The sequence below is a fragment of the Sycon ciliatum genome, chromosome 2 (genome assembly GCF_964019385.1).
Source record: "Sycon ciliatum chromosome 2, ocSycCili1.1, whole genome shotgun sequence".
NCBI lineage: Eukaryota > Metazoa > Porifera > Calcarea > Leucosolenida > Sycettidae > Sycon > Sycon ciliatum.
In genome coordinates, this window is record NC_088644.1 from 10,963,253 (window position 1) to 10,987,523 (window position 24,271).

The 24,271-nt window shown below is 50.4% G+C and overlaps 2 protein-coding genes across 2 annotated transcripts in view; both read left to right on the forward strand.

The window, feature by feature from the left end:
• Positions 1 to 2,053, forward strand: part of LOC135808652 (adenosine deaminase-like) — a 10,968-nt gene extending 8,915 nt beyond the window's left edge. The window contains exons 10-11 of the mRNA XM_065321876.1: positions 434 to 563; positions 1,079 to 2,053. Coding sequence (XP_065177948.1) covers positions 434 to 563; positions 1,079 to 1,174 — 226 coding nt within the window. The 3' untranslated portion in view covers positions 1,175 to 2,053. The remainder of the gene's footprint in view (positions 1 to 433; positions 564 to 1,078) is intronic.
• Positions 2,054 to 2,999: 946 nt separating this feature from the next.
• On the forward strand, positions 3,000 to 19,650 carry LOC135808654 (cyclin-C-like). The gene is made up of 10 exons (XM_065321877.1): positions 3,000 to 3,355; positions 4,865 to 4,974; positions 5,616 to 5,770; positions 6,527 to 6,578; positions 9,530 to 9,588; positions 9,931 to 9,966; positions 10,328 to 10,416; positions 11,441 to 11,508; positions 11,808 to 11,887; positions 18,649 to 19,650. The coding sequence occupies exons 1-10, from the start codon at positions 3,324 to 3,326 to the stop codon at positions 18,853 to 18,855; spliced, it is 888 nt and encodes a 295-aa protein (XP_065177949.1). The 5' UTR covers positions 3,000 to 3,323; the 3' UTR covers positions 18,856 to 19,650.
• The last annotated feature ends 4,621 nt before the right edge of the window (positions 19,651 to 24,271 follow it).

Consider the following 24,271-nt stretch of genomic DNA (forward strand, 5'->3'; position numbering starts at 1 on the left):
TTCTGCATCTGTGGAGGAAGCTTCCTGGGTTGTATGTGTCCTTCATTATCACTGCATTGGTGTAGCTTGTCACATCACCTCAATGATGGCCAGTGCATGTAGTTGTGCAGGGGTCTGGGATCTGCCCCACCGCGTGCACATATATGTGTGTGGCCGTGTATGGCTGTGTCTGTGCAGGTGTGTGTGTGTGTGTGGGGGGGGGGGGGGGGGGGGATGTGCGCTAGGTTTTATCATCAGTTCCTTTTTACAAGGGCACTCTCTGTGCGCACCCCTGTATTTAAAATGATGTGGCTATTTGGATGTCCTGCAACTGCAATGGATCTACATACCAAGCATGTGTAGGACAATGTACGGTACATGTGCGCGAATAATTATTATTCTTGCCCGTGTGAGCATAACTCCTTGAGCTGCACATTTTCCCTCTGCTGTTCAGGTGGTGTGACGATCGTGTCAATTGCTCGCTGAGCACGGACGATCCTGGCGTAATGCAGTGCACTCTTGAAGAGGAATATGTGCGCGGCAGGGAACAAGAGGGCCTCACCCATGAGGATGAAGTTAGAATGGTAAGCCAAGTTAGAATTGGTGATGCCAACTTGGGCCACAGTCCAATGTACAGAGGAAAGAAAGAGAAAGGAAAGTTAGTATAAAACTACCTGCAAACAGAAACAGTCTCAAAACAAACAGACTCAAGCATGATAAATATTGCTATGATCCATCACTTAGTCTGAACCTCTCCTTCCTTTGATCTTCGAGTTTCTTCAGCCTCACGGAACTTCTTGGCAGCATGTGGGCTCTTGGATTTGGGCTGGTCATTGGGCTAACTTTTCCAGTTTACAGATAGAAGCCTGAAGCTGGATTTTTTGAGGTCTTTGACTGACATTGAGAGAAGCTGCTTTAGACACTTTTGGCATTTGTATAGAGCGCCAGCTGTCCTACTGCAGTCACTTGGACGGTTTTGCATCTACCTAATGCAGGAGTGCATAAGTGTGATAGAACAACATGCACATTTCTACTTGATTCATCATCTTAGCCATTTGTATTTTCTTTTGCGACTGTCTCCTCTCTTGCTGCTAACCAGGTGTTCAATGCCGCGCGCTCGTGCTTTTTGCCTAGTGAAGAAAAGAAAAATCTCCTCTGCAAGCTCAGGGATGTGCATGGCGAGGAGCCCAAGTGAGTCTTGCAGTGCCCATGTGCAACGTGTGTGTGTGGGTGGGTGTGTGTATGTACTAACACCGCCATGCCTCTGTCTGGGTAGCGTGAGTGGCAAAGTGCGACACACACAAAGATACCAACAACAATTCCTACGCATTGCGCGAGAGCCGTCGTGATTCACATCAGGCATATGTCTGCCGGTATGGTGACTTCATCCAGGCCGGGGTCTTGTTAAAATTATTCGGTTTTACCTGATTGCCTCACCTCAGTACATTTTTTGGAATTTCTGGAATAGAATTCTTTTCAACATTCACATATCGATCAACCTGGCCGGTTTACGAGTTCTATTACTACTTGTGCTAGGTTATTTGAAGCGCAGTTTTTGTATGGTATCTATTTTTTTATAGCTTTACTCCTTATTACATTATATTTCAGTATAGATTAGTAGAAACGATCTTCTTAGTTGCATGCGCAATACAATACGGCTTCGGTTAGGGATTTTGCTAGTATCAGCTGACCCGCAGACAGATGCATCCAATTATTTCGGAGAAGTTTCAAGTTTCTGGAGCTCGATCCAGCCAGTTTTTTTCATAGTCATTCTATCGCCGTCTTAGTGCCTCTTATTTTTGCCTTTTAAACAGGCAATTTTTAGTTGGTCTAGATTTCTTGCAATGCCAATTATTTGTTCTTGTTGGCTAGAATACCTCCTCCAGCTTGATTTTGAATTTTACAATAGGTAATTACAAGTTATTTCTGTTTAGTTTTATGAACTTTTATCCTTTTGCAACTGCTTTCTTCAGAGCAGGAATTTTACCCTCTACGTGACTATGGCTAAGGTTGTGTTGTTTGAGGGTGCTTTGCGAGTATGTGTACTTCTGAAGTATGACAGATGCCCACACTATGTTGCTCTCTAAACGGAGAGGCGCTTTGAAGATTTGTGTCCAGTTGAGTCAACTGAGCCTGCTTCCTGACCAGAATACGACTTTCCGCGAGTACAGACAGTTCCTGAGTACAGTGAAGCCTGTCATTCAAACCCACTCATAGGCGACCACTCAAGGGACCTTCGAAACATGGTCTCTGTTACCAGGTGGTCTGCTTATCCAGGGTCATTTGGCTGGAAATAGCATCCCTTCGACCTGGTTGCCGTGGTCCTCTGGGACAGGTGGTCGCCTTGACAGGTTTTACTGTATACAGCAGTAGGGGGGGGGGGGGGATAGGTACAGTCAGACATAACGCATGTTCGCATAACCGCACACATCCGTTTTCCACAAAAATATCCGGATAGGCGAGGGAATCGGATAATCGAACACACATTCTGTATGTACACATGCCATATGCTGTAAATCGGTAACCAACGATTCTCTTCCGGATGGCGAGTGATCCGGATAAAAGAGGACCGGATAAGCGAGGTCTGACTGCAGTAACGTCCTGCTTACGATTGTCGAGTCAAGCAACAAGATGGTGCATGGCTAGAGTCAGACCGTTTGGATCAGGACATACTTTGTCATTATTTTTATTGTAACATGACTACTTTTATTTTATTCCCGCTGTATGTAAAGTACTCCCTGGTTCAGACCAGGGTTGTGGAAACCCGAGGCCAAGGGCAAGGACCAACCACACAACCTTGAGTCCCCCTCGAGTCCCGAGTCTTACAAACCCGGCCCGGGAATTTTCATTTTTGTCCCAGGCCAGGGTCCAGGGAGTAGTAAATTCCCGGTATTTTACTACTCCCTGGTTTGTCCTCTACACGTGGTCACGTACACGTCATTGTACACGTGTAGTACAGTATCATGTGAGTGTGACGACTCGCGATCGCGCGTGTAGGATTTCAAAAACACAAGAACAAGATGAGACAAATAAAAACAGTGCCTTTGCCCTTGTTTTCGCCAGATCTATTTGATTCTGCTGCTAGACAGGGTTGTGCTCTGTCGGCGGCAGTTCAGCCTTCAGAAAAAGCTAAACTGCCCTAACCTGCCTTCCCGATTTAGTCTGTGAGGATTATCGTCGTTCCATTTAGTTTCTAGGTTGCTTTATTCTCCCAAATGCACATTAGATCGAGAACTCTCGTTTTCACCAGCACATTGTTATAAATCAGCCAACTACACTGCTGCAGACACCATTGTTGTTATAGTCTTATCACGGTGACCCGTTAGCAGCGCGGATTGGTCAGCATGGCTGGGAACTTCTGGAACTCGTCACAGTAGTAAGTAGTTCTTGCACATTAGTCTAGACTGCAGCCTGGAGATAGAGACCCCACAAACCCCAAAATCAAGGACCGTACTGTGTCCGTGGCATGTACTATGCGACGGTCTTGGCTGTTGGTCGAAGTTACCTCTGGCACGTCTTGCACTTCTTGTTTTGAATCGGAATAGAAGCTCCAGATCAACTGCACACTCATGACACCATGCACTAATCAAAGCCAGGCAGGTCTGGTGTTTTCAATGGAAGGAATACTGGTAGTGGTTGAGCTAAATAGATAGCAGGTTGCCACAGCATGCGAATAGAGTAACATGTTTGCTGGCTACATGCATAGCAACTACTGTGCAAAGCACTGGCCGCACATCTCGATCTTATAGTAACTACCGTGCAGAATTCTAAACTAACTTAGCGCTGCTAATGGTCCTGGGTACCCAGTGCCCACTATGTGCTAGATAGAGTGCAATCACCGCTATATCCCGTATACAGGCTAGGCTTATTCCTGGAGGGATGTCGGGGCCAGGCCTCTACTCAAATAGTTAGTTGTTTCTATAATGTACAATGTATGTCCAGTGCTGGAGGAACGCGTTCGGAAGTGGTCCGGCCATGAGGGGGGGGGGGGGGGGGGGGGGGTGATCGCTTTGTGTAGGCAGGGGCGTCGGACACGCTACCGTCACTACGGTATTGACCGTACCACTCTTTGCCCCAGCTACCCCGTGAATCAATGAAAAGCACTGATTTGGGCTCTAAATTTCGAAATTTTTCAGAGAAGCCACCCCAACCCCACGAGTAATTTGTACTTCAGGTGGATGACCATACCACCCTAAAATACCTTCCGACGCCGCTGGTAGGGAAAAGCTAACAGACGTGCACACACTGTATGCACATGTACGTCATAACCAGGGAAACGTCCGATGTCGAAACTAGGCAATGTCCCAGACCTGTAACTGCTGTACTTTTCTTACAGACTGTTTTAGGATTGGCTGCATTCCTTGCTACTGCTAGCGTAGGTCTTATTGTCTTTTTTGCATGCAACTGTTATGCCGTGATTAAAAGTCAGCCGGGAGTGAAACTCACATTGTAAAACGAATTTTGTCTAATCAAGGAAGGTTTCCTCTGGAAACCTAACCTCTGCCGGGAAAGGGTTTCCCTTGGAAATCTGTCTTGGGAAGAGCTTGCCCTTGAAGAAGTCTGTCGAGGAAAGGTTATCCCTTGAAAATATCTGTCTTGGAAAGGTTTCCCCTTGAAGACGTCTGTCGAGGAAGGTGTCCCCTTGAAAACGTCTGTCGAGGAAAGGTTTCCCCTTGAAAATCTCTGTCGAGGAAAGGTTTCCCCTTGAAGATCTCTGTCGAGGAAAGGTTTCCCTTGAAAACGTCTGTCGAGGAAAGGTTTCCCCTTGAAAATCTCTGTCGAGGAAAGGTTTCCCCTTGAAAGCGTCTGTCGAGGAAAGGTTTCCCCTTGAAAATCTCTGTTGATCTAATACACAAAGACTACTTTTCCTGTGCACTCACTGCAGCCAACAATGGATCTTGGACAAGCAAGAAGTGATTTTATACCGGCAAGCTGACCTAACTGTGGGCTTGACCCATGAGGACATTGACAAAATGCACATTTTTATGGCCAACTGTAAGTCATCCTCAACTGCCCAGCACTGAGCTAAGCTGCTGCTAAAGCGGCATTTTCTCTTTGCACTGTTCTGCTATTGCTATTTTAGAAGGACATTTTGACATTATATGTATCAGCAACCCCCCCCCCCCCCTCTCTCTACCTCCCCCCCCCCCCCCCCCCCCCCCCGTCCCCTCCATTTTGGGATGTATGCTGACTGCTCGCACAGCCAATGAGGCTTAGACTCCACCAGTTGGATGTGCTCATTCTCATGACATTCGGGAGTTCTGCCGTCGTGCTGGTCGTAGCATGTGGCTTGTGACTGTGTAAAAATCACCTGAGAGTTCTAGCACCTACCTGGGCGTGCTTTTGTCTTGATCTCACTGTGCTGCACCAGCCTAACCGTATACCGTATTTCCCCGATTATACATGTACCGGTAAGTCGCACTCAATTATAAGTCGCATCCCCTTTTCAGGCTGGAGCCAAATTGTCCCAATAGAGTCACGCAGGTAGGATGTCACACTCGATTGTAAGTTGCACCGACCCCCTTCTTTGCCCTTGGAGTTAGGTGTAAAAAGGTGCGACTTATATTCAGGGAAATACGGTACTAAACAGCAAACTCTATGCCTGCCTTGTTCTGCTGCTAACTTCCTGACCGCAGTTATCAGATCTCTGGGCAAGCAGTTGAATGTTCACCAGCAGGTCATTGCCACCGCAACAGTGTTCTTCAAGCGCTTCTACCTGCGCAATTCCGTTGGCAGTGTTGATCCACGTCTCATGGCCGCCGCTTCAGTTCTATTAGCAAGTAAAGTGGAGGTACGTACTCCTTCTACTTGTGCTCACCCTGCCGCCAGTATTTTATACTTTGTTTTACTGTCATGATCGCTCGATTTATCTGCCTATGTATTTGTCTACTAGGCAGCATAGTTATTAATAGTAGGATGGTCTAAGACTATGACTGAGAAACAGAGGGACCCAGATTCCAGTCCTGACTGGGAAGGAGTGTGGTATACTCACCTCCCACCACTTTTAATGTGATGCTGCATCAATATTTCAATAAATCTCTTCATTCCTCTTTCTCTCCATCTTTCTCTTTCATTTCTCTCTCTCTCTCTCTCTCTCTCTCTCTCTCTCTCTCTCTCTCTCTCTCTCTCTCTCTCTCTCTCTCTCTCTCTCTCTCTTTCTCTCTCTCTCTCTCTCTCTCTCTCTCTCTCTCTCTCTCTCTCTCTCTCTCTCTCTCTCTCTCTCTCTCTCTCTCTCTCTCTCTCTCTCTCTCTCTCTCTCTCTCTCTCTCTCTCTCTCTTTCATCTCACTCTCCCTCGTCCCCCCTCTCTCTCTCTCTCTCTCTCTCTCTCTCTCTCTCTCTCTCTCTCTCTCTCTCTCTCTCTCTCTCTCTCTCTCTCTCTCTCTTCTCTATTCTCCTCTCTGTTTGTGTGTTTGTTGTCTGTGACATATTTATAATTATGATCGTGCAACCTATCACTATACCTAGACTTTACCCTGCTGATCGCTTCTAGTTTCCAAGTTATCTAAATTGCTCTGTCCTTTGGTATCTTTCTTCTTCCTTGTTAGGAATGTGGGGTGATAGCAAACTCAAAGTTGAATGCAGCGATTTCTTCCATCGGTAAGCTTCTGCCTTTAGACATCACAAGTTGTGAAGTTTCACTCTGTTGAAAAAACCCAACAGCGTACAAAACCTGTGTGAGAGTTTCAGGCATAAATATTTCACCGGAATTCGGTGACGGGCGCTTTGAAAGGTGCGCCGCTTTCCGGTAATTCTTCTACGATCAGACCTCGCTTATCCGGTCCTCTTTTATCCGGATCCCTCACCATCCGGAAGAAAATAGCTGGTTACAGATTTACAGCATAATAATATGATGCATCCAATTCCCCCAACATAACCTGTGTACGGCTATCTGGTTCCCACGCCTATCCGGATATTTTGTGGAAAACTGATATGTGCAGTTAAGAGTCTGAGAGGTTTGACTGTATGAAGAGGTCATCCGGAATCAAGCTCTTTCTCGGGAAAGACACTGAGAATGAGTGCAAGATCACACTGATATGTGTATGTTTAGGGGTGCCGCAGAACTGGATACATCTGATACTGTATGAGCAAAAGATCCCTAGTGCAGTCAGACCTCGCTTATCCGGATCCCGCGCCATCCGGAAGAAAATCGTTGGTTACCGATTTACAGCATATGCCATGCATACATTATAATAATTATGTGTGTTCGATTAAGTTCCCTCGCCTATCCGGATATTTGTTGTCAAAAACGGATGTGTGCGGTTATGCGAGGTCTGACTGTATACAAAAGCACTGTAACATACTGAACAATGAGGTGCAGTTCAGACTTTGAGCTTTGTGCGTAGCTCTCGTCTTACTCCGCAGTAGATGGGAAGATGGGCTTTACCTGGGCTGATCAGGGTGGCACGCACCTGTGGAAGCTTTTTCATCCCCGCCTGCTTGCGTGATTTTTTGATCACGTGATCTCTTGCAGTTTTCTGTACTACCGTATTTTCCGGAGTATAGTGCGCACTTTAGATGTGCTATTTTAGGCCCTAAATCGCAGGTGCGCACTATGCTCCGAATATGAAATGCATGTACTTCAATGAAGATTGAAGTGCGCACCCCCAATGAAACTTGGGGGTGCGCGTTATACAAAGGTGTGCACTATACTCCGAAAAATACGGTACGTCCCGAAACTCAAGTAGCTGGAACATTTCATCGAGCGAAAATACGCCTAGAATGTGTAGGGATAGACTCGGATGGCGAGCCAATGATTAATTTATAGGAAAGAAAAAGGATCAAGGAACTACAAGTTACGCTATAATGTCCACGAACACCACCAGTTACTTGACAGTCAGCTCATGCGATAACATTGCAGTCCTAGAATCATGATTTGACCATATTGTCTAATGGTCTTGCCATCGACATGCATGAACATCCGCCAACGTCCTTCACAGCTGAGATTTTCAGCTTGTGCTTGTCTTGGTTGCGCTCACCTTCCCCTCCTATGTTTTCATATACTCTAATTTCAGAAATTTTCGGTGCTCAATATTTTCGGTATGAGGGCAACAGGCCAGCAGGTTAGGTGAACAGAAATTTTCGGTACAGAGAAGCAGCTCCCTATTGGATTATGTGTGTTAGTGTTTGTTCGGTGTATTGAAATATTAGGTATGAAACAGACGCACCGAAAGTACCGAAAATAAAAGTACACCGAAAATTTGTGAAATTACAGTAACTTAGAACCTTCCAAGTTGGAAGGCTGTTGGAGTGCGCACCCAAGACGTGCTAGAGCTGATAGCCAGTTAGTTGTAGAACGTCAGTACTGTCGGTCAGTTGTGTGCAATGTTATCGCATGAGCTGATTGTCAAGTGGTGGTGTTAGTGGACATTATAACAAAACTTGTAGTTCTTTGGTCCTTTTTCTTTACTATAAATATACGTGTAGGTCGAAGATATTCACTCCGGAGCTGATTTTTCAAGGTCCGGAATTGGCGAGCAGACTACAGTTGGATAATTTGAATTTCAGCATATTTTAGGCGGTTATCGGTCGGTGCAGGACCAGTGCATGGATGCAGCTAATGGGATTTCGGTCTTTGACCACTTGGTGGTGGGTCTGATCTACTTACCTCCCACCGTTTAGGCGCTGCATCTGCGCCTTTGATCCTAGAGGGTGGTGGCGTTCCCACGGCGGATGCGGAAAACTCGGCTTCCAGCCGAGTCTCACGCGAACCGTGAAATTTTTTTATTATTATTTTTTTTATCGGTGAAGTCAGCTCTGCAGTGAGCGTTTTTAGCTCAGCTGGACTCTCCTCGGTGCTGTTGCTGAAGAGCACACGCCTGTTCGCCACAGGGTCTGGCTGCACACATTGCCTACACTAGCAATGCTACCCGGCCTGCGGGCTAACTTCGTCTCACCTCCTGACCGCCCCTCTACAGTACTGTCGGGCGCCGAAGAACGACCAGGCTAGAATTTCACCAAGCACAGCATACCAATGTATACATGTACACGGTGACTCAACTGCGCATACTTCTAAAGTAGACTGTAGTACATGAAAAATAAGAACGAACAGGCTAGAGTTTCACCAGGCACAGCATACCAATGTATAAACACGGTGACTGAACTGTGGGTAGCCTGTATTACATGAAGATAGGAACGGCCTAGGCTAGGAGGCTGGCCCCCAGTTCTTCGGTACCCGGCAGTACTAAACTGTACGTTGCCTGGCTGTTACAGCTGTCCAGGGTCAACCCACTGTGCTGGTTTACGATATGCTAACTCTGTGTGCGCCGCTCAGGCTTTCACTTGCCGCAAACAGGCCGAGGACTGGATTTGCTGAACGCAGGCACACATGGCGGCTCGCCGGACCTAGTGCTGTTTGTCCTGGGGAGGGGGCAACTCCTCCCCCCCCCCCCCCACACACACACACTACAAACAAACTCGTAAATCCTTCGTTGACACCATCCTGTCCACACCAGCGTGCTTCCATGTCAACTGATTTGGCATAGTATCATGCCATATTGCTCAACTCTAATCAACTTGCATTTGCTTGTTGTTGTTGTTGTTCGGTGCAGTGAAAACAAAGCCATACTCTGACATATTTAAACCGGAGAAACCTTTCTCGACGGCTCTGGTTAGTCACTGGGACGGCTGTGCGTTTCATTTACTTTGAAGTACGGCTGTCGGTGAAGAAATCTGACCTTACCCCATGCTGAAGAATGTACAAACAAGTCGGATTTCTTTGCTGACAACTCTAGATGCTTTGTACATGTATGCACAGCGAGGAGAATAGAAAGCTGTTCGACTGTAACATCGAGCACCACGCTGTGAAGAGACTGTCGGCCACCAAAGAGTTAACCCGTTGCATCTCTTCAATGAGGCTTGTTTGGTGTCCGCTCTGGTGACATACCATCCCTCCTTGAGAGTCCCTACTGAACACCGAGCGTTGGTCTGTGCTTGTGTTTTGTTTGCGCAGTTTGTGGAATGTGAGTTCTTTTTACTGGAGATGATGGTAAGCTGGAATACTATAGTATGCTGACAATACATAGTAGGGGTTTGGGGTGGGGGTGGGCTTGCTGTGTTGCTGGTCCCTGCTTGTGGAGGCCAGTGTTCCCTGGGGGATTTCACCTGCATTGAAATCTACTTAGTACCTGCCACTGGAGTTTCTATATGGCTGACTGGCACTAGTACTTGTTGCTTTAGGTGCAGTACAGTCCGGGGCCGAAGAACAGAGTCGTAGCCTTGACCGTTCTTATTTTCCACGTACTTTTGTATTGTGTATTTGAGTTAGCGTACACATGCGGATATACTGTGCTTATCTGCATGCGTATGCGTGTGTGTGTGTGTGCGGGCGTCTGTTTGTCTGCTTTCAGGACTGTTGTCTGATTGTGTTTCACCCGTATCGGCCACTCATGCAGTACATCACAGATATGGGCCAGGAAGATCGGCTGCCACTGGCTTGGTGAGTGTGCTTGTCATTGCTTGTCCTGTTCCTATACCTGCTACAGTCAGACCTCGCATAACCGCACACATCCGTTTTCGAGAAAAATATCCGGATAGGCGAGGGAACCGGATAATCGAACACACATACTGTATGTGTGCATGTCATATGCTGTAAATCGGTAACCAGTGATTATCTTCCGGATGGCGAGGGATCCGGATAAACGAGGACCGGATAAGCGAGGTCTGACTGTATCTATGGACACAGTGTACTGGATCTCCAGACGGCTAGCTGTCTCCATCTTGTTAGGTCTCGTCAGCTGAGGTCAGCGTTACCGACTGAACTTATCGCAATGAAGTCTAGTGAACGACGAAGCGTTTTTGAACCGGCTCAAAAGCATCGCAGTTAGAGTGCTCTGCCTGCGATAAACACAGCAAGCTTTGCACGAGGGCAAATAAATTTGTTCCTAACCAGAAAGAGTGCTCAACCGAGCTGAGGCGAGGGAGCATACTAGTAATACTAGTTGTGCTCAATGAAATCCGACCCGAAGAGCAAAACTGACGCCCTGGACTAGTTCATATTACATGATTGGACTTGTACATGTGTGCGTCCAGCCGCATTCGTACCACTTCCAGGGCATCATTGGCCGTGCAAGTTCAGGGCGTCAACTATGCACTTTGGGTCGGATTTCACAAAGCACAACTGCAGATACAGTGTGTAGCGACTAGATACAATCATGTCAACTCGGTTTTTTTGTCTCTGCATGTCTACTATGTCTTACTTGTATGCGCGTGTGTGTGTGTCTGTGTGTGAGCGTGTGTCTGTGTGTGTGTCTGTGTGTGAGCGTGTGTGTGTGTGTGTGAGCGTGTGTGTGTCTGTGTGTGAGCGTGTGTGTGTGTGTGTGTGTGTGTGTGCGTGTGTGTGTGTGTGTGTGTGTGTGTGTGTGTGTGTGTGTGTGCGTCTATGTGTGCGTGTGTGTGTGCGTGCATGCATGTGTGCGTACGGGTGTGAATGTCGGTATATTCATTGGTGTTTGGTCGCACAGGCGCATCGTAAATGACTCGTACCGATGTGCAGTATCTTTCCACTACGCACCGTACATCATAGCCCTTGGTGAGTTTCTGCTGTTGTTGTGCTGTTCCTCCACTCTCTACCTTAGTTGTGTTATGTTGCAAGGACTTGCTGAGCTTATTCTCCGGAGTAGTTGGTTTATTGACGTCTGTCATGTTTTCCATTATTGGCCTTTTACAATTGGATGTGTATTGGTGTGTATGTGTGTGCGTGTGTGTGCGTGCACGTGTGTGTGTACGTGTGTGTGTGTGTGAGTGTGTGTGTGCACATGTGTGTGTACATGTGTGTGCACTTGTGTATGCATGTGTTTCGTTTGTCACTCACACCACTGATGTGGACAGCTGCACTGCACATTGCGTGTGTTGTGCACGGGCAGAACTGTCAGCAGTGGTTCTCAGAGTTGGCGGTCGACTTTCAGCAGGTCAGTGGTGTGTGGAGATGTTGAATTTGCCGTCCAATGCGTTGTTCGTTGCCTCTCTCTTGTTTCTCAGGTTCACTTTCGAACCTTCTTTTTTTTAATGCCGCAAATGTCTTCAGGTAGTGCGTTATTTAAGATTGGTGAAAACTGAGTGAAATGGAGCAATAGGAAGTGCTTGTTTTTCGCTCTTTGGCAGAGTAAGACAGATTTTGGAAAAAAGATGTCACCAGGTAGATGGAAGCACAGGACTACAGATCCACCAATTCCGGTATATCATCTATGCGTAGCCCTAACACCATGCATGTATGGTATGCAGTTCTTCATTGAAAAGCCCCATTGCTATGCTGCTCTGTCGCTTGCTGACTTCACCAGCCGCTAGCCTGGCTCAGCCGCTAGCCTGGCTCAGCCGCTAGCCTGGCTCAGCCGCTTACTTGTACAGTGTACTAGTACGAGGTGAATTGCACTGCAGAGGCTCCGCTTCATGTAACACTGTAGTGGCCCCTTCGTTTTCTCTGCAAACCCGCTAGAAATACCAGAATTTTTTAACGCCAAACACCATAGCAACCACTGCCCTGGATAACCCCTGTGCCACTGCCTGCCTCCATTGGCCTTGTTTTCTCTGCAAGTAAAGAGTGGTTTGCAAGTTTTTCTCTCTCTTCGTCGGTGACTTTGACGTGTCTTTTCCTTTTGTGATTCAGTTTCCCTTAGCGTAGCTTTCACGACGATGGACCCTTCGGATTTTATTTCGTTGTTGGCTCACCCTGAGGTGCGTTTGGCTTTACAAGCTGCATCCGCCCCCACCGGCGGGATACAAAATGGTCCCTCCGCCCCAACCAGCGGAATACAAGTCGGTCCCTCCGCCCCTACCAGCGGAATACAAAATGGTCCATCCGCCTCTGCCAGCGGCATACAAAATGGTCCACCCGCTCACTCCGGCGGTATACAAACAGGTCCTTCCGCCACTGCCGGCGGCTCACAAATTGGCACACAGCAGACACCACCTCCGAGACCCTCAGGGCTTGAGTCACACAGGGTTGCCACTGAGAGCCCCCGGGCCTCAGATGACGAATCTGTAGGTTACAGTGGCCATGCACGGTTTGCTAGGGACAAATCCCCAGGTTTGAACGTCCTTGTTTCCGACAATGAGTTCGGCCACGGTCGTTCCCGTTCTCGATCGCCATTTTCCCATCAAAAATACCGTCGGGGACTGGAAAAGGCCAGGCCGCGAGCAGGCAGTCCGCGCATGCGCCCTCAACGGGACTTCCGCATAAGGCCCCGCTCGCAGAGCTTGGGGTATCGTGACCGATCCCCCACGGCTTCACCGGAACCCCATAATAGGGCTCCCTCTGTACGAGGGCATGGAACCGGGACTGGGGATCGATCTCAACGACGACGTCGTCGTTCGTCGAGTGAGTCCGGGTCGGGACCCGGCGATGTCGTCCACTCCCGGGCCTTGACCGGGGGAGCTAGGCGGAGAGTTTCCATCTCTCCTCGTCGTCGACGCTCCCGGTCCTCATCCACGGACTCCGGATCTAGTAGTCGGTCATGCTCCTCGTGCGAGGATTTCTCCTCTAGTGGGACGGACTCCTCACCTGACCGTGACCATGGAGACGAGGTATTTGACCCGTCGCGCTTAGGGGCAAAGGACTCTTGGCACCCACCAGCGCATATTGCGGCATTCCTCCGGGCTAACGCCCGGCGGTCTCTCACCTCCAAGCAGAAGGCAGAATTGAAAAAACTCTGCCCATTTCCGGAGGTGGAGGAGGCTCAGTGTCCTCGCCTGGATAATTTTGTCCGCGACCTCCCGTCGCTGGGCTTTGGCCGGAAGACCGATAAAGCCATGGCGGCAGTGCAAACTAGGGTATGTGCCGCGTTTGCGCCCGTTTCGGCGGCTTGGGCCGCAGTGGATGCTGGGCGACCAACCAAGGAGATCACGCAGCTCCTGCAGGTCGCAGTGTCTTTGGTGGGTGATGCCGCTAATAGCATCTCGGTCATGCGGCGGCAAAGACTGACGGGGCAGCTCCCCAACAAGTGCCCGTCCAGCCTCCTCCGGGAAATGGCCCCGTCTGGGAACTTGTTGTTCGGCGAGGATTTTACCAGACAATACAAGAAGCGGACTCAAGAAATTGACGCTTTTCGCCGCTCGTCAGGCTCGTCCAAGCCGAAGCCGGCATACAAGGATAGTCGGCCTTCCAACTTCAGAGGCCATAATTATTACCCAGCAAGTGCTGGTGGGCGTCGTGGGGGCCACCGCTCATTTCCCCGCCATGACAACCATAGGCGAGAGGGTCATTTTTCCGCCACTGCCAGTTCAAAAAACGGGCGTGGAGGCAATCGGCCCTTTCGGGGGCGCGGTCAGGGTCATTGATGACCCTGCCGGTGGATGGTTCGCGTTCCCAGCTCAACGTACATCTTCGCGGCCATCCAAGTCCACCCCACAACGAGCTGGCGCGCGCTCCGCTCGTGCCCCCGCTCCCCCAAATTCCGGTCGCTGGGCGTTTGAGGCATTTTGTGCAAGCCTGGTCGGCCATCACGTCCGACCCGTGGGTCTTGGATGCGGTGCGGGGCCTGAAGCTGGATCTCGTGGCCGATCCCGCACAAAGCACGGAGCCCAGGGAATTATCTCTGGAGGAGGACAGAGCGCTCGCTGTGCGGCTCGAAGTGGACGAATTGATGCTGAAAGGGGCCGTCACTCGAGTGCAGGAGTGTCCTCATCAATTCGTCAGCCAGATTTTCACCATTCCAAAGAAGGATTCCGGCAAGGAACGTCCCGTGGTGAATTTGAAAGCGCTGAACGGGTTCGTGCGCTACGAGCACTTCAAGATGGAAGGATTGAAGCTGCTGCCCGATCTCCTTCAGCCCGACGACTGGCTGGTGAAATTGGACCTGAAGGATGCTTACTTCGTGGTGCCAATCCACCACGATTTCAGGAGACTGCTCCGATTTCGGTGGTCAGGTCAGCTGTTCCAATTTCAGTGCTTGCCTTTCGGCCTGAGCAGCGCGCCAAGGGTGTTCACCAAGCTCATGAAGGTTCCGATGGCGATTCTGCGCAGCCAAGGTGTGCGCCTGATTATCTATCTGGACGACCTGCTGATTATGGCATCGTCGGCGGCGGAAGCACAGGAGCACTTGCGCCGGGCAATTCAGTTGTTACATCAACTGGGATTTCTCATCAACTTCAAGAAGTCGGTGTTGACTCCTGCCCAGAACATCTCATTCTTGGGCTTCGAAGTGGACTCTCGTGCCATGGAGATGCGGGTGCCTCCGGAGAAGATCCGGAAGCTTCGCCAGGAGTGCACCAAGCTTCTGCTGCAGCCACGGGTGACTGTTCGCACGTTAGCCTGTCTGTTGGGGCGCTTGACATCCCTCTCTCCGGGTCTGCTAACAGCGCCGCTCCGTTACCGGCATCTGCAGGAGCTCAAGATCCTAGCTCTTCGCGAGTCCCAGTCTTACGAGGCGACCGTCCAGTGGACACCCGACGCCAGGCTGGATTTACAGTGGTGGAAAGAGCGACTGTCCGACTGGAACGGGAAGTCATTGGTTCGCCCACCCTGCAATCTGGTGGTGTTCTCGGATGCGTCCCTCGATGGCTGGGGAGCAGTGTGCAGGGATCAACAGGTGGGCGGCCGGTGGACTCGGGCAGAGCGTTCCATGCACATCAATGCCCTCGAGTTGACAGCGGCGTTTCTGGCACTTCAGGCCTTCCACCGGGTGGCGTTGGACCGTCCGCTTCATGTTCGCCTGTTTGTGGACAATACCACTTGCCAGGCTTACCTCAACAAGATGGGCGGCACACATGCCCCGCACTTGTCCCAGCTGGCCTGCCAGGTGTGGGAGTGGTGTCTGGAACGTGGCATCACAGTTCAAGCCGAGTACATACCGTCGGCGGAGAATCCGGCCGATGCCCCGTCCCGTCAGGGGGTCGATTCGAGCGACTGGATGCTCGATCCAGTAGTGTTCCGGGGCCTTTGCCAACACTTCCAGGTGCAGCCGGCGATCGACCTGTTTGCGTCACGGACCAATGCCCAGTTGGACAGCTTTGTGTCCTGGGGGCCTCAACCCGGAGCACTGGATGTGGATGCTCTTGCCATATCATGGGCCGATCAATGCCTGTATGCGTTTCCACCCTTTGCTCTCTTGCCGAGGGTTCTGCACAAAGTGCGCCAGTCCCCGGGGTGCAGAGTGTTGCTGGTGGCACCAGTGTGGGATGCGCAGCCATGGTATCCGCTCCTGCTCCATCTTCTGGTAGCATGTCCAGTTCTATTACCGGGCCATCCAGCGCTCCTCACCTCACCGCTGGATCAACCTCATCCCATGGTGCTGGGCGGTCATCTCCAACTAGCCGGCTGGCTCATCTCTCCCGATCCTATGCGGCGGCAGGCCTTTCATCAGGCACTATTGCCCTCATCCTGGGATCATGGCGGGACTCCACCAACTCGGCCTATTCGTCAGCATGGACAGCTTGGCACAGTTGGTGTTCTGAACGGCGGATTGATTCCTTTCAGCCGCCTGTGTCACAAGTATTGCAGTTTCTAACTGATATGTTTGCCGTGGGCCGAAGTTACCGCACGTTGAATGTGTATCGCTCTGCCCTGTCCTCCACTTTGCCAGGCTTAGATGGTGCGCCAGTTGGCCAACATCCCCTGGTGGTTCGGCTTATGCGTGGCGTCTTCCAACAGCGTCCTCCACAACCCCGGTATTCCCATACTTGGAAAGTTTCCGATGTCTTGGGTTGGATGGGTGGTCTGGGTGACAATTCTACCCTCTCTCTACGCCTGCTTTCAATAAAGCTGGCTCTGCTCATGGCGCTGACTGGCGCCAAGCGCTCTTCTGATTTGCATCGTTTGGATTTCCATTCCCATGTTACTGAGGGTGATGGGTCTCTCCGTGTGACGTATGCCTCCATGCCTAAGCAGCGTCGGCCTGGTTGCCGAGGGGATGCGTCCCTTCCCACCGTGGTGTGGCCTGTCTTCGACAGCACGCCACACTTGTGCGTATCAAGCTGCTTCCAGGAGTATGTCAGGCGCACAGCTCCTCACCGTCAGACTGCTCATCCGCAGATTTTCCTCAGCCTGCGGCAGCCTTTCAAGCCGGTGACATCGTCCTCTATAGCCAGGTGGATAAAGGATGGTATGACTGCGGCCGGAGTGGACACAGCGATATTCTCAGCCCATTCGTTGCGTGGGGCTGCTACATCGGCCGCGCATGCCGGTGGGGTATCCTTAGCGGATATCTTGCACCAAGCCGATTGGTCATCAGCATCTACCTTTCGGCGTTTCTATCTGTTGCCAGTGGACGCGAGCCCTGCACGGACAGCGGCAGATCAGTTCACGGCCACGGTTCTTCGACGGACTTAGCTATGTCCGGTTCCTGGACTATGAGTTGGATTTGCAAATACTAACTCGCAAGTACTCACGTTGTACATGTAATTCTGGACTCTTATCTAGTCTTGTTCTAGTGCATGACGACATGATGGGTTGTCAACCCATTTTTCCTCTCTTTTGGCTTCTCTTGCCTGTACTCCCATTCGGTCTATTTCGGATGGTATTCTGACCTTGGACACTCCATGTATAGTGGTTTTTCTAGCCGGGTACTTATTCCTGTTTTCCACTGGTCTTGGCCTGCGGTGATGTAATGTTCGTCACCATTTCGCTTCACGTTGCTTGTGGGCGGTTTGTTACTGCGACAAATAGCTACAGTGTTACATGAAGCGGAGCCTCTGCAGTGCAATTGTGGATTATACAAGAAACCATAGGTTTTGATGTATAATCCTAATTGCATAAGGAGGTGAAGCGAAATGTAACACTGTAGTCCCTCCCGGCCCATCCCCACTGGGGCGTGCTCAGGATTTACAGAGCAGTTCAAACAAGGCCAATGGAGGCAGGCAGTGGCACAGGGGTTATCCAGGGCAGTGGTTGCTATGGTGTTTGGCGTTAAAAAATTCTGGTATTTCTAGCGGGTTTGCAGAGAAAACGAAGGGGCCACTACAGTGTTACATTTCGCTTCACCTCCTTATGCAATTAGGATTATACATCAAAACCTATGGTTTCTTGTATAATCCACAATTGCTATTTCTGGACATTGGACATTTCGAGTAAAATAATTTTTCGTCGCGAGTAGAGTCAAGCCAGTCAAGTTGATGAAGTGTTTTCTTGCTGTAGTTGGCAGCTGGGCTGTTGTAGTTTCTCCTCGTGTCGGTGCCTTGTTGATAGCCTTTGCTTGTGAGGCATTTCAACGAGTTTTGTGGTACTATGTCACACGAGAATTTTGAATTTCGAGTAAAGTAAGAAGTAATGGACGAATCGTTGGCTTCCCCATGTGCACTCCACTTCAGACGCTGTATAGTCTTGGACCTGTTGGCTAGAAGTGTGAAGAGGCCAACCGCAGTCCACCAATAGAAAAAAATAACAAAAATGGTGCAGTATAGGATGCCTATTGACGCTATTTTACTTTCATGTCCAGTATTCCATACACTGAAATTTAGGCCAAAAAATTGGCCTGCCGAAAACGTCCTGCTATAAAGTCTCTGGGATCACAGCATGAGCAATTGTCACATATTTGGAAAGATGAAGGATTAATAACAAAAATGATACAATAGATACAAAAGATATGAAAAATGTAAAACACACAGCCAGCGGGGCTCTCTTTTATTTTCATTTCCAGAAATTGCTATTCACCTCGTACTGTGACAGTAGAAAGTTGAAACATGTTAAAATGGCCGGTTACTAGCATTGAACTTCTTTCTCTGCGCCTTTCTCCGGTAGATACTGGAGGTGACTCGTGACATCATGGACATGTACCGGACATGGGAGAGCTGCAGCATGCCACAGGACATTCCACGCATACTGCAGAAGCTGAAGGAGCGCAAAGCTGCAGCCAAGGCCAGCAGCAGCAATGGCGGCAGTAACTCTGCTACCACGTTGCCCGCTCCGGCCTCGCTCGAGGACTGCATACGCCTGGTGGCAGATTGAGGATGTCATACTCCGTACTGAAGTAAGAACACGCACTGAAGCAGGGTGAGCTCATTCACCCTTTAGTCTTGCGCAGCCCGGTAATGATGATGTCATCTTGGACCGAATGAATTGCTTACTTGATTATGACATACATAATGTGATCTGTACCAGTGTGCACCTGCCGCATCCCGACTTGACTGGGTTGTACCCCCAGACTTGTTCACCACCAGCACACCGAATATCGCCGTTAGCCTAGATACTTGAACAGGAGTGCTTTTCCGTGACTTGTCCCGACTCTTGAATGCCAGCTCTGCGTTAGGCTTGCACCTCTATTCGTATCTGTTGCCCGTAGGTCTTCCATCCTCTCGCCCGTATATTTGCTTTCATTGAATGCAGTGCTATATGAGTAGGTCTGTAACTAATGTACAAGTACGGGTTTTTCTTCTTCTCTTCTTGAACCTAGATGAGATCATGGCGGTATGGGACTATGCTTCCTAGATTTTTTTTAAGTTTTTTATTATTTATTTTTAGTGTTCAAACTCAGATTGAATCTGGTGTTGCTGTTTGCCATGCACGACACCGGTGTCGTCAGCCTTATCTACCCAAACATCATGTTCTCGTTTGATGCGAAAATTAGCAATGTGCTGGTACACATTTGTTGTCAATGTTTTTTTGGCCCTGTTGCAGAGCTCTGCTTCTATGTAACATTAGCGTTAGTCGTTTCCTCTAGCCGACTGCAGCATTCCAGTGCCTGTGCCCGTGTGCATCACCAGTGAACAGTCGTTGTTTGGAATTTAATTGTTCCATGTTGGACTCTTATGGGTGCCGTTAGGCCATGACATGTCTTGTTGCTGCTGATGCTGTGTGTGTTTGTGTTATGTGTGTACTGTGACATACGTCATGACTTTGTGTTGCTGTGTGTGTTTGTGTTATGTGTGTACTGTGACATACGTCATGATTGTGTTGCTGTGTGTGTTTGTGTTATGTGTGTACTGTGTAGGCCTGTCCGAAAAATGTGTTTTAATTTGCGGAAAATGGAAATGCAAAATGCACGGTTTTCCAGCCAACATTCAAACAAGAAATCAAAGAGGAATGCAAAAAAAATTAAAAAATCAAAGCCAAACAACCCAAAACGCAGAGAAAATGCATCCGTTGCCATGGCAACCAGAATCTAAAATGGCCGCCATGCCATGGTGATCACAAAAATAGTGTTATTTTCCGTGTCACACTGTACATGTATACATGTAGTATCCCTGCCTTGCGAGTACATGTACCTCTAATCATGTCACGTGTACATGTACATGTACACGCACTGCATGATCATAATCTTGTCACCCATTTTGCTGACAAGCCTGCAAAGCTAATCATTTTCTCACCATTGCAAGTCACTTGTGTTGCCCTTGCATACTACCTAGTAGCTGTACCACACATGTACTACTACTACTAGAACACATCTTTGTACAATCATGTAGTTTTACATCATCACACCTGCATGTACATGTAGAACTAAACTGTAATTAGGAATTCCGCTAGGACCTGAAAGGTCTGACGTGGAATTCAGGTTACACTAGGAGGTGAAGGCGGAGAATGTGACAGTGTGTTAGGCCTCAAATCTTCGCTTTTCAAATAATTCACAGCGATTTAAAGAGAAAATTTACACAAACTCCAACCTCGTCCCCTTGATATTCCCGCCCTTTCCCTCACTCCTTTGGCCTTTGATGAGCTCATTTATGGACAAGCAAAAGGCAACGTCTGACAGCGGAGAATGAGACAGGGGCGGCGCGGGTGGGAACACACTGTCACATTCTCCGCCTTCACCTCCTAGTGTAACCTGAATTCCACGTCAGACCTTTCAGGTCCTAGCGGAATTCCTAATTACACTTCGGAGGCTCCGGCTACGAATGTGACAGTGTGATGTTTAAAGAAAAGACCTCACATGAGTAGCAAGGTATGAAATTAATGGCTAATGTATGTTGCCATCGACACTACACTCTGTCAAGAGAAAGAAGCTGGAAGGAAACAGCATGTTATAACCGCTGAGGACAGATACACTTTCTCAAATCAATATGAAACAGATTCAACTGTAGTGTTCCACACAAGCAAAGAAACGGCATGGATAGTGAAATAATCAGGGAGCAGGCGCGCAAGGCATGATCACTATGAGAAACCATGCATAGAAATCGGAACCACAGTCCGCACTTGTAGAAGACTCCTCACCCAGTGCTAACCGTCAAGACGGCTTGGCCAAAAGAAGCTTGGCTGTGCGGTCGGTAATAGTGGCGGATGAATGTGTTGGGCCGTGACCAGTCAGCTGTCGCCAACACATCCGCCAATGACACCCCGGCTTGTCGTGCAGCGCTAGTGGAGGCACTCCGCGTAGAATGGGCTGAGAAGTCACTTTCAACACCCGCTGCTTGGAGCAGTGTTGTCACCCATCTGGCGACAGTTGAGGTCGAGACTGGCTGAAAGGGTCGGCGAGTGGACACAACGAGAGCACTCTGCGCTGGTGTAGTGCGGCTGGACCTAGTCACATCCAGATAGGCTTTGATGCATTCCACTGGGCACAGGATCGGATCAGCCGGCAGACCTGGCACAAAGAACTTCCGCGGGCCGCCAGAGCGTTGTGTTTTGGTGACGTGAGTCAGCTCAAACTCGACACCATCTGCCAGGAAGCGCATTGCGCGGATATCCAAGTGACAGATCTCACTTACTCTTGCTGCCTTAGCCAGTGCGAGCAGCATGCACAGCTTCCAGGACAGGTGCGACAGGGTCAAAGCAGTATTCGGGCCCAATGACCGAATGTATTCTAGAACAGTGGCCACGTCCCACGTACGTGAATAGCGAGGCAATGGCGGTCGTTGATTGTAGATACCACGCATAACCCGGACGACGCTAGGCGATTGTCCGACGGGTACATTATCGTGGAGTGGCGGTACGGTGGATGACACCGCCGAACGGTACACGTTCAGGGTACGGTATTGCTTGCCTGCCTCATACTGTGTCGCTAGAAAGTTGGCTAATTGAGTAGGGTCCGCCGATACGGGATCCACACGTCGTTCGCAACACCAGCCCACCCACTGTCGCCATGCTGACTGATACGTTGCGTTGGTGCTAGTTCGCCAGGAGGAGAGCCAGAGAGTGACAGCTCCCTGCGAAAGGCCTCGCAGCGAGGCTGCTTCCCGGAGATACTCCATACGGTCAGTCGTAGGCGTTGTGCCTGTGGATGGACTTGTCCCTGTGGGTCCAGAACGTCTGACGATACTAGTCGTAGCGGAGCACTGCAGGACATTCGGAGCAGCTGAGGGTAATAAGCCTGTGACTGCCAGGCTGGAGCCACCACGATTACCCGTCGAATGTCGTGTTGCCGGATGTAGCGAAGACACCGGGTGAGTAGGCTGAATGGCGGAAAGGCATAAGCATTCTCCCATAGCTCTGGAGGGGTGGAGAAGGCATCCACTGCTTCTGCCTCTGGATCTGGACGCCAGCTCAGGTAGCGGGGCAGGCGAGCATTGTGGCGGGCCGCAAACAGATCTACACTCAGCGGGCCGAATGTCTGTTGGATGGTAGTAAACACATGGTACGGGAGCATCCAGTCGCCCGTCTCCTCCACGTGACGGGACAGATAGTCTGCTGTGTGATTCAGGGCTCCTGGCACATGAACCGCTTCCAGCTCCAGGTGTCGGGCTGCAGCCCACTCCAGCACCTGAATCGCAAGCGTACACAGACGCCGAGAATGAGTGCCTCCCTGATGATTGAGGTATGCCACGGTGGTCGTGTTGTCGATTTCCAACCGGATGGTTTGGTTGGATGCGTTGCGGAGCAGGCTTTTCAAACCTAACCATACCGCGATCAGCTCTTTCCAGTTGATGTGGTGCGCAGCTTCGGACTCGTACCATGGCCCACCGGCATGCGCCGTATCCACAGCAGCACCCCATCCTACATTGGACGCATCTGAGCTCATGGTGACCGAGGGTGGGTCTCTGTGCATGGGTATCGGGCACCCCGCCGTCGTTATCCACCAACGCAGGTCGCTGCAGGCCCATTCGTCCAACTGTTGGGTCTCGAGACGGTGTGCCAGAGCCTCGTTCAGCAGGAACTGCAGTCCCCGGACATGAAGCATAGCGAGGTGTACTGCAGGGCGCGCTGCAACCATCTTGCCTGTCAGTGAACGCAGTTCGGCGAGGGTAGCAAATCCCTTGTTGCGCAGGCGACGGCACTCGGAGCGAATCTTGTCCAGCTTGTCGCGAGGCAAGGAAAATTCCATGCGCACCAAGTTCACTTCGACTCCGAGAAACGTCAGGATCTGCGTCGGCTCCATGATAGATTTCTGGCGGTTGACTATGAAGCCCAGTCGTTCTAGGAGGGCTGCCACAAACTGGATCTGCTGCGCCACTAGAGCAGGGGAGTGTGCTATCAACAGCCAGTCGTCCAGATAGACAACGATGAGCAGACCCATTGTACGGAGCCACGCTGCTACTGGACGAAGCACCTTGGTGAACGTGCGGGGTGACTCCGACAGACCGAACGGGAGGCAAGTGTACTGCCATACCTGGTCGTTCCACATGAACTGGAGGAGGCGTCGGCTGTGAATGTGCACCGGTACCGAGTGAAAGGCGTCCTTCAGATCGAGTTTCGCCAACCACCAGTTCGGCTGAACTAGCTCGGGTACGACTGCCAACGTTTCCATCTTGAAATGGGAGTTGTCCACAAACTCGTTCAGCGCTTTGAGGTTGAACACTAGCCTCCATCGACCACCGCTCTTGGGTACCATGAAGTGCGTGCTCTTGAATGTCGCGTCTCGCACTGTAGTGGGCTCGATGCCCCCCGCTGCTGCCATGTTGGACAGGGCCTCCTGCAGAGCAACCTGCTCCGCCTGAGCCAGGTGCATCTGTCTGGGAGCCTGCCGCTGATGAGGGCGAGCCAGCAGTGGGATACGCAGGCCATGCCGGACGGTACTGCGAACCCATGGGTCCGCCGTCAGTTGCTCCCAGTTCTGCCAGGCCACCGCAATGCGACCAGCGGGTGGAGGTGGATGATGTACCTCCCATCGCCAAGGAACGGGAAGCTGCAGCTCCGATGATGGTGTTGGCGATTCTCGGAGCTGCCCCGCATGGCCCACTACTGGGCCTGAGGGCGAGGTGGTGACTTGCCCCTCGACCCTGGTGTCCACTGCCCTTGCGGTCTTCCGCGGTGGGGGCGAAATGAGCCTCGGTGGGGCGGCTGCTGGCGATCCCTGCCGTATTGGCGACTGGAGAAGGTATGCAGCTTCGGGGTACGCGATGACTGGAACGCGAACCCCTTTCGCTGAAAACCCGGCTTTGGCTGTGGCTTGCGCGCCAGCCTCTGCGCCTCGTTCAACGTCGCCTCGGATTTCACTTTCGTGGAGATGGCTGAGATAAATTCCTCACCAAACAGCTCCTTCCCAGTGCCTGGC

Bases quoted from the DNA above. Each gene is read 5' to 3' on its own strand.
- LOC135808654 (XM_065321877.1), top strand. From the start codon at position 3,324: ATGGCTGGGAACTTCTGGAACTCGTCACAGTA. The intron at 5,771-6,526 runs GTACGTACTCCT...CTTCCTTGTTAG, and splicing joins TATTAGCAAGTAAAGTGGAG to GAATGTGGGGTGATAGCAAA. The intron at 10,417-11,440 runs GTGAGTGTGCTT...TTGGTCGCACAG, and splicing joins GATCGGCTGCCACTGGCTTG to GCGCATCGTAAATGACTCGT.